The 10015-nt window shown below is 47.6% G+C and overlaps 1 protein-coding gene across 1 annotated transcript; it reads left to right on the top strand.

Moving 5' to 3' along the window:
• Nucleotides 1-324: 324 nt before the first annotated feature.
• Myd88 (myeloid differentiation primary response 88) lies at nt 325-4390 on the top strand. The gene is made up of 5 exons (XM_005386593.2): nt 325-677; nt 1490-1624; nt 2145-2325; nt 2492-2583; nt 2841-4390. Exons 1-5 carry the CDS (start codon nt 350-352, stop codon nt 2993-2995), a joined length of 891 nt encoding a protein of 296 aa, XP_005386650.1. The 5' UTR covers nt 325-349; the 3' UTR covers nt 2996-4390.
• Nucleotides 4391-10015: the final 5625 nt, after the last annotated feature.

The following is a 10015-nucleotide window of genomic DNA, read 5'->3' on the forward strand; positions in this document are numbered from 1 at the left end:
CAGGATCGCCTGAATCTCTTATATCCCTTGGGGATGTGATTCCACCACTTCCCAAGGAACAAGATGGGTGCCCTATAGCCTCCTCGAGGGTCGCCTCCCCTCGTTCCCGCCCCAATCGCACCACCAGCAGAGCCTAGAGGGCAGGTCAGTCGATCTCCCCAAACCTCAAAGGGAAGGTCATGGGTTCTCACGCCCCTGTTCCCGGTCCTCCAAGGCAGGAAAGGGTGCCCCACAGGGGCGCCCCGCGCGGGGCGGTGCTTCTCGGAAAGCGAAAGCGGGCGGGGCAAGCGAGGCCGCAGAGGAAGGGGAAGCCGCCGGGCGGGCGACGCGACCTGAGGCTCGGGCCACCATGGCTTCGCCCGTCCCCAGCGAGGGCTCTGCGCCCCCCTCGGTCTCCACGTCCTCCTTGCCCCTCGCTGCGCTCAACGTGCGAGTGCGCCGCCGCCTGTCGCTGTTCCTCAACGTGCGGACCCAGGTGGCGGCCGACTGGACGGTGCTGGCAGAGGAGGTGGGCTTCGACTACTTGGAAATCCGACAGCTGGAGACGCGCCTCGACCCCACCGGCAGCCTCCTGGACGCCTGGCAGGGGCGCCCCGGCGCGTCAGTGGGCCGGCTGCTCGAGCTTCTCGCCAAGCTGGGCCGCGACGACGTGTTGGTGGAGCTGGGGCCCAGCATCGGTGAGAACACCCTCTTCCTGGCCTTGTAGCCGGGCGGAGCAGGCTGAGCTCACCGGTAGCCAGTCTCGACCGCACAGACCCTCCTTCCGGAGAGGGGACGAGGGGTGGGGGTGGGTGTGGGTGGCTGGGCTCAGTCATCCGGAAAGGTGAGGAGGACCAGGAGACGGGGAAGGTAGGGGGTGAGCTCGGGGAAAGGCTTTTGGGTTGGGCCAGAAGTCAGAATCAGGCTTTACTGGGCATCAGGCAGAGCAACAGGTCAGGTGAGGGAATACAACCTATGGTCTAGGAAGCCTCAGGTGCTCAGAAAATGCGACCCCTTCTGCCACTCAGTGGCATTACCAAAGTACCTGCGCAGGCGGTCAGCTGCCCACATGCAGGTGCGTCTTTCTGGGTAGGAGTCGCTTCCTTCACTGTGACATAGACCTGGCCTTCTTTTTTGCCAGTCCCCTGCTCACATCTGACCTAGCTCCTGGAAGAAGTAGACCTTGCTTCCATTGTTGGGGTACCAGGGAACTTGGAGAAGGGGACGCAAGAGACACAAACCTCACCTCAGTGGCTTCCCAAATGGCCACAACACCACTGACATCCCTTTGGGAGGACCTGAGCCTGGGGGTGGGGGGTGGAGGGTGTGCTCAGCCTGACAAAGCCAAAGAACTGAGCAGTGTCCCAGAGGTGGGAGATGGGACTAGGGCTGCCTCCTGACTGAGGCAATTTGGAATTCCCAGACAGTACGGAGAAAGGATTTTGCAAAGCCCTGGGTGGAGGGTTGGGGCCCCCTCAGGAGACTGACTCACCCTGACTCCTCCCCACAGAGGAGGATTGCCAAAAGTACATTTTGAAGCAGCAGCAGGAAGAGTCTGAGAAGCCCTTACAAGTGGCCAGAGTAGACAGCAGTATCCCACGGACAGAAGAGCCTTTTGGCATCACCACACTCGATGACCCCCTGGGTAAGGGACAGCAGTGTTCCATGGCACAGGTGGGACAGGTGGGGCATGGACAGGGCAGCATGCAGAGCATGGATGTTGCAAGCAGATGGGCTGTGGGTCATTGGTTTGTTTTCTTTTTTTCTTTTTGGTACCAGGAATTGAACTCAGGACCTAGCGCTTGCCAGGCAGGCGCTTAGGCCGCTGAACTATATCCCCAGCCCGGGCTGTGGGTTACTGGGCAAATCACTTTACTTTTCTGAGCCTAAGTTTCCACACCTAGGAAATGGCATAATAGTCCTACCTCTGAATTGGTCTGAGACTCTCATGAAATGATGTGTCTGAGTCATAGTTAACTCAGGGCTTGGGCCTCCAAAAGGACTCGTCTTTCTTCTGATGGGGAGGATACCTTTTGTGTGTGGGTCATGTCATCTTGGGATGGGTGCCAGGCCCAGGACCAAGTTGCCTAGGTGGGCAACTCCTGGCTGGACCTCTCTCTGGGATCCTGTGAGCTCTGGCCATCATTTTTGTGCTCTGCACACAGGCCAAGTGCCAGAGCGTTTTGATGCCTTCATCTGCTACTGCCCCAGCGACATCCAGTTTGTGCAGGAGATGATACGGCAACTGGAGCAAACAGACTATCGGCTGAAGTTGTGTGTGTCTGACCGAGATGTCCTTCCAGGCACCTGTGTCTGGTCCATCGCCAGTGAGCTCATCGAGAAGAGGTTGGGTAGAAGTCCAGGGGGGTAGGTGGGTGTGCTCAAAACCCAGGGGAACAGATGCTGGGCTTTTCCTGCCTGCCCAAGCACAAGAGACCCCCAGAGGCTGTCCCCACAAAGTTATGCTGAAGTGAGTTACCACAAAGTCTGCAGCCTGCCCGCTCTCCTGTAGGTGCCGCCGGATGGTGGTTGTTGTCTCAGATGATTACCTGCAGAGCAAGGAATGTGACTTCCAGACCAAGTTTGCTCTCAGCCTCTCTCCAGGTAAGCTCACCCCCACCCTGACCAGAGAGGAGTGGTTAGATGGAGACTTAATGCCAGCCTTCCCTCCCTCAGGGCCATAGAATTAGCACCAAAAAACCTCTATAGGTCTCTGCGTATCCAAGCAAGTGTGTGATATATCTATGTGCCTCTTTATGTGGTACTACCTAGCTAAGGAAGAGTTGGTATTATTCCCTGATTTGGCAACTGAGACTGCCTCATTACATCCTGGTACCAGCACTGTACCTCTTGGCTTGCAGGTGTGCATCAAAAGCGACTGATCCCCATTAAGTACAAAGCAATGAAGAAGGAGTTCCCCAGCATCCTGCGGTTCATCACAGTCTGTGACTACACCAACCCCTGCACCAAGTCTTGGTTCTGGACCCGCCTTGCCAAGGCCCTGTCCTTACCCTGAAGATGACTCTGGGACCCTGTGGGTGCTGGCATCTGTCTGCCTCTTTTGTGTTTGTAGGGGGTCTACATGCCTCTTCATTTTTAGAGATGCTAGCTGCCGGCACATCTGCAGCAACCAGACACTGTATGAACACCACGTCTTAGGTCCTGCATGGAACCAATGGCTGCAAGTGTCAAGGACAGTGATGAACGGGATCAGTTGGGACTAATTAGAGGACCAGCCAAGCCACCTCTGAGCCATTTATACATCTTCAGCCTCACTTTCTTCATCTGGCAAATAGGATGCGGAGATTAGGCAGTAGCTGCCTCTGTATCACTGCAGGAAGTGGTAAAGTGATAGCCTGGCTGTTCTGGGAGAGAGCTGGCCTCTCCAAGATTACATGATGACCACTACTGGAACTACGGGCAAGCTGGTACCTCACTGCCACCCCCTATCCTCCCTCCTCTTCACAGGACAGATGGGAAAGCAGGCTGATCCCAGCAAGGTATCCCATCTCAAGCCTGATTCTCTTGTGGGGCCTTGTCTCATCTGGATTGTTGACTCCTGCCAGCCTCTGCCCTACCTTGAGTAGTGACAAGTCCCCTAGAGCCCTGAACAGTACCCTGAACAGCTGTGGCTGCTAGATGCCCAGAAGCACACCTCAGTTCTGTGGGGACAGGATGGGGCTCTGGCTTCTGGTATATCCATCAGATATGTGCTCTGGGGTTGGGTCACCAGGGCAGTGTCAGCAGGGACCCTATCTCCCTGGGCCACCCATAGTGAGCTCCCTTGATTGCCTTGTTTGTTGACAAAGACAAGAGTGTTCCACCCTAAAGCTTGTGGCTATATGACCACATACTATCTTGCACACTGACACAGTGCACCTCCCACAGGTATGAGTCCCACCATCCAGGGGACTTGACTATGTCTGCGAATAAAATGAAGCACTCTTGATTCCTCTACTCTTTTTTCCTTACTCTGTAGACCTGACTGTTTTCTCCATCCCAAAACTGTTTGTGTTCCATCAAGCTGTGTATCAGGGAGAAAATGTCATAGTCCCAGGTCTCTGTGCCCCAGGGTAGAGTCTAGAGCCCCAAATTCAATAGTAAGTGTCTTCTCTGTGCTACCTTCAGCAAGGCATGAGCAGGGTGCTTTCCCTCTGTATGTTGGGAAGGAATGGAAGCCTTCCTCTAGGAATGTGAGATCTTGTTGAAGCACTTCGTTGAAGCACTTAGATGCCATGCATCTGTCCCCCTTTGATACTGGGCATTTTAAAGTAATTTGGAGATAGTGTTTTCTATACCTGTTCTATATGCTTTGTGAGAATTTCAAAGACATCTGAGAAGTGTCCATGTTTGTCATTTGTCCTTTTGTATTCAAGGTTTATAATAAAGAGTATTCTATCTTGGGAAGGCATATTTGTTTGCGTGCTTATGCAAAAGAGTTTTGAAGCAGTAACCTGGGGTAAGACTTTCCCAGGTAAGGGCAGGCTCTTCCAGACAGCTGCGCTCTTCCTTACTGGGTCAGGCCAGAACCAAGAGCTGGCCTCAGCTCCAGATGCTCAGAGTCTGCTTCCACCTGCTATGCTGGGCCTTCTCTGGATTGTGCCATATCATGGGTTCTGCTCTTCCAGTGTATATGGCTGTTTTTCTAGGCTCTGAATAGTCTAGAGGACCCCACTCCCATCACATCTCCTGAGGTCTCAGGTGTTCCTGATGTCTTCCTTGGTCATATCTATGTCAGGCAAAACTATTGATCTATTTTTGAAGGAAAATATACTGCTATTTCACTGTTTGTTCTAGAATTTTTTTTTGAGATAAGGTCTTGCTATATATTGCAGGCTGGCCTTGAACTCACAGTGATCCTCCTGATTCAGTCTCCCAATTGATGGGATTACAAGTACATGCCACAATGCCTGGCAGAATATTGAAAATACAAACAACCAAAAACTGCAGCCATGATCCTAACCCCAGAGACAATTCTAGTGCCATATTAGAGAGCTCAGGCATTGGTGACTGCAGCTTTCCCTCCAGTGGCACATTTGATGCCCTGACCTCGTTCCTGGGCCACCTGCCCGCTGTGGGCTCCCTGGCCCAGCTCTTGGCCTTTGGGGACATCTGGGAAGGCTCCGTGCATCACAGCAGTCCTGAGGCAGGACTTTCCCCTCCATTTTCCCCTGGCAACTTCCCCAGGGTCTGTCTTGTGCTGCCCATATCCAGGGAGATAGTCCAGGGTTTGCTGCCTTTGGGAAGATTCACTGCTGTAATTACCAAAGACAAAAGCAGGAAGTTTTGCAGAGTAACAACAAAGATAAAATACAGAAGGGCAATTCTGTGTGGGACTGGGCCTGGACTTTTCCACAAGTCAATGACGAGAGAGAGAAACAGAAGAATTTCCTCCAGATTATGTAAGACATGAGTCATAACAATAAAATGTATTTGTGGAGGATGACTTTGTTGTGTTGTGATTTAAACAGACCAAGTGCAAAGAAATAATGTTAGGTCAAGGGGATTAATCCAGAATATACAGAGATTCCCTCTTATCTTTGGGGCATACGATCCAAGACTCCAATGGATGCATAAAATGCAGATAGTACCGAACCTTTATAGAAACAAGGTGATACCTTGATTTGGGTCTCGTAACCTATGCAGTTACAAAGTAACCAACAGGCAGATAGTAGGCACATCATGGACACATTGGACAAAGAGATGCTATCCACCCAGTTCAGGAGAAATCAAGACAGCGAGAGATTTCATCATGCTTCTAGAGTGATGCTCAACTGAAAAATCAAGAATTGTTTAGTTCTGGAATTTCCCACTTAATATTTTCAGACCAAGGTTGATTATGGGTAAATGAAAGTGCAGAAGGGGAGATTGTAGTTAATCAAAAATACTGTGTAAGGGCCAAGGATGTAGCTCAGAGGCACAAGTGTCTGCTTGGCAAGTGCAAGGTCCTGAGTTCAATTCCCGGTACCAAAAAAATATATACTGTGTAAAAAATCCTATGTATCTCAACAACAAAAAGACAATGTGATTCAAAAAGGGGCAAACAATTTAAATAAACATTCCTCCACAGAAGATGTACACATGAAAATAGGCACATGAAAAAATGCTCAATATCAGTAGCTAGAGAAATGAATCAGAACCATATCACATCCATTAGGATGGCTACTATCAAAAATCCAGAATACAGCAAGTGTTGGTATAGATGTAGAGAAATTAGAATGTTGAGCATCTGGGACTGGTGGCGCACACCTGTAAACCCAGCACTCAGGAGGCTGAGGAAGGAGGATCACTGTGAGTGCAGTGTCAGCCTTGACTATGTAGTGAGTTCAAGGCCAGCCTGAACTGCATAGTAAGACCCTGTCTCAAAAAACAACAACAATAAAAGTCATTGTAAAATGTTGGTATTATATAGCTGCTATGATTCTATATAGCAGGTCCTAAAGAAATTAAGAAGGAGATTGTCATATGATCTAGCAGTTCCACACAACAGAAAAAGAGACATTCTTGAAATAATTAGAGAAATTTGGGCATTTGGTGATGGCCTAAAGACTTAAAAATAGGGACTTGAAGAGATACATGTATACTTATGCTTAGAGCAGCTTTTGCACAATGGTCAAAAAGGTGGAACCAATCCTGTGACTATTGACAGATGAATGTATAAACAATATGTGGTGTGTACATATAATGGAGCATCGTTCAGCCTTCAAAAGGAAGGACATCCAGCATATATTGCAGCACTAATAAACCTTATACTAAGTTCAATAGGCATTCATAAATGAACAAATGCTGTATGATTCTACTTACATGAGGTCTCTAGAGTAGTCATTCATAGAGGCGAAAGTGAAATAGTGGCTGCCAGGGGCTGGGGGAGCTATTATTCAATGCATATAGAATTTTTGTTTTTCAAGATGAAAAGAGCTCTGGAGACTAGTTATATAGCAATATGAATATACACAACACTCCTAAAGTGTATGCTTAAAAATAATTAAGTTAGTTAATTTTATGTCATGTGTATTTTGACACAACAAAAAATGAGACATTCTTGGAATAACTAGAGAAATTTGGGCATTTGATGATGCAAAAGAGTTGTTACAGATTTTATTAAATATGACAATATCATAGTGGTTATATATTTTTAAAAAACTTCCACATCTGTCATTGACCAATTTCAAAGTATATTGGTATGAAATGACCAATGTCTAGGGTTTGTTTTTAAATATCGAAACAAGCTAGGCGTGGTGGCATATGCCTGTAATCCCAGCACTCAGGAGGCTGAGGCAGGAGGATCGTTGTAAATTGTAACCTGGGCTACAAAGTGAGGTAAGGGCCAGTCTGAACTGCATAGTGAGATCCTGTCTCAAAAAGACCAAACAAACACACAAACTAAACAACTTCTGAAAGAAAAAAATTACAGGATACATGACATAACTGTGACCACTATTAGTAATTGCTAAATTGGAGATTCATTTCATGTCTCTTTATTTATTTATTTATTTATTTACTTATCTATCTATCTATCTATCTATCTATCTATCTATCTAGGCAACTGAATCTAGAGCCTTTCCCTTGAGCTACACTCCCAGCTTTTTTTTGAGACAGTCTCACTAAGTTCTCCAGGCTGGCCTTGAACTAAGGATCCTCCTGGGATTACAGGGGTGTATCATCATGCCTGTTCTTTGAGGATTTGCTTATTTCATTGGTCCTGGCTAAGGAAGGGACAATGTGAGCTAAGCACAGTGAAAGAACTAAGCTAAAGCCCGGTGAAGAAACTAAGGCACAAATGCAGGAAAACTGATAACACAAGAGTCAAACAGCAGAGCCCTGGGCAGCAGATGTATGGGCTTGTGCTAAAGACAGCAAGTCCCACAAGTTCCAAAAACAGGTCTCTGTAGGTCAGGCATCTTGAAAGGACCTCTGGGGCTGGGGAAATAGGTCAGCGGCACAAGCGCCTGCCTGGCAAGTTCAAGGTCCTGAGTTCGAATCCTTGTACAAAAGAAAAAAAAAAAAGGAAAGGGCCTCTGGAGGCAGATGGTCTTGAGGTGGGCTCTAAGAGGTGGTGTAATGGGTTGGTGGAGACCAGGAGGAAAAGCAGATTCAAGCAGTAAGGGATTAATGTAAGTGGATGGGGGAAGCAAGAGGCATTTCGGGGTGGAAAACAGACTGGTCAGACACGGGAGAGATGACTGGGCCCCTGGAACTCAGCTGCAGCAGGGCTCTTGACTGTGTCTGATGGGAAGGATTGCTGGACTGGAGTGTGCAGAGTAGGTTAGTTTAGTGGTTGCGTGCAAGGTGGAATAAGGAAGTGAAAAAGCATAGCTGCTATTTTTGCTTCAGACAACTGCTCAAACTAAAATGAGAGGAAGTGACAACTAACCAACAGGAGGGACTCTGTGGTCTCCAAATTTCCTCTTTTCTCAGATCAAACCCCATAAGGTCCGTTCCAGTCGCCCCTGTCCCAAGTACACCAGCATCAGTTCAACTTGCCAGGACCTAGCTCTGAGAGCCTGTGCTAAGGCCAATGACCTGTGAGGGCAGACTTGTGTCCTCCAGGGTGGTTAGGCTCCTCTGCTGGCTTAGCCCTAAGTGAAGATAAACCTGTATTTAGAATGCCAGCCCCATCGACTTTAAACTTACCTCTTTCCAGAGAAGCACTGTTTAATAGAAATACAATCTGAGTCATATGTGTGCTTCTAAATTTTGTAGTAACAACTTTAAAAAAGTAAAAAGAAGTATTAGGGATATAGATTAGTAGTAGATTGCTTGCCTAGTATATACAAGGAGCTGTATTTAATCCCCACTACTGCTGGTGGAAATAAAAAGTAACCCAAAAAAGGAAGCGAAATGAATTTTAATAATACATTTAATTTTGCCCAATATATCTAAATTGTTATTTCATTATGTAATCTATTTTAAAACTATTTGCAAAATTTTTTTTTTTTTTTTTTCTCCGGTACCGGGAACCGAACTCATGACCTTGCGCATGCCAGGCAGGTGCTTTTGCTGCTGAGCTAAATCCCCAGCCCCCTATTTGCAAAATTTTTATATTTTTTCATATTAAGGCTTAAAATCTAGTGTGCATTTTATGCTTACAGCAGATCTCTTTTTTTTTTTTTTTTTTTTTTTTTCTTTTTGAGACAGGGTCTCGCTGTGCAGTTCAGGTTAACATTGAGCTCACTTTGTCACCCAGGCTGGTCTCAGACTCACAGTGATCCTCCTGCCTCAGCCTCCCAAGTGCTGGGATTACAGGCGTATGCCACCATGCCCATTTTACAGCACATCTCAATTTGGAACAGTCACATTACAAATGGCTAGTGGCTACCTTATTAGGCTGAGCTATGGAATCCCATGCAGTGTGGTCCCTTCAGAGTAGCAGTAATGTCCACTACTCAAAATAATGACTCTTAGGCCCTACTCCAGATCTAATCCATCATATTCTGCACTTTAGTAGGCTCCCTCAGTGATTCACAGGTACGGAAATTTGAAGAGCTCTTCCCCATACATTTGGGGAGAGCTATAAAGCTATAGTGTTTGGAGAGAGCTATTGGTGTTTTGCTACCCATTGCCAGCATCCCCCCATACATTCAGGCTGTGTTCTAAAGTCCCCAGTCCCAGCTTCAGATTCACAACTATGCCCAGCAGTGCCTCTCCTTCTGAGCTTTACGATTGGTTCAGGCATGTCACAAGACCCAAACAGAGTCATTGAGATACACTAAAGCCCATACCGTACTGCGCTTGAATGGAAGAGGTTCAGTTCTGGAGCCACTTTGGAGCATGATGGGACAGGCTGTCTGTGTAGGAAATCCATAAATGGAGGCAAACCAGAGACTGATTAACATCATGCAAAACCCTGCTTCAACCTTGCTGTTGGAATTTTCAGATGTGTGAGCCAGCAAATTCCCTATCTGTATGGGTTGTGTGCAAGTCATTGTCTATCTTCTCTGCATCTCCCCCACTTGTTCATCACCAGGCTCTGTGCCCTAAGATATTCGCCATCAAGGATCATATCAGGAGGCCTTCCTTACCCTCTGGCTTACTG

This window comes from Chinchilla lanigera, unplaced genomic scaffold, assembly GCF_000276665.1.
Source record: "Chinchilla lanigera isolate Chin_1 unplaced genomic scaffold, ChiLan1.0 scaffold00026, whole genome shotgun sequence".
NCBI classification, from domain to species: Eukaryota; Metazoa; Chordata; class Mammalia; order Rodentia; family Chinchillidae; genus Chinchilla; species Chinchilla lanigera.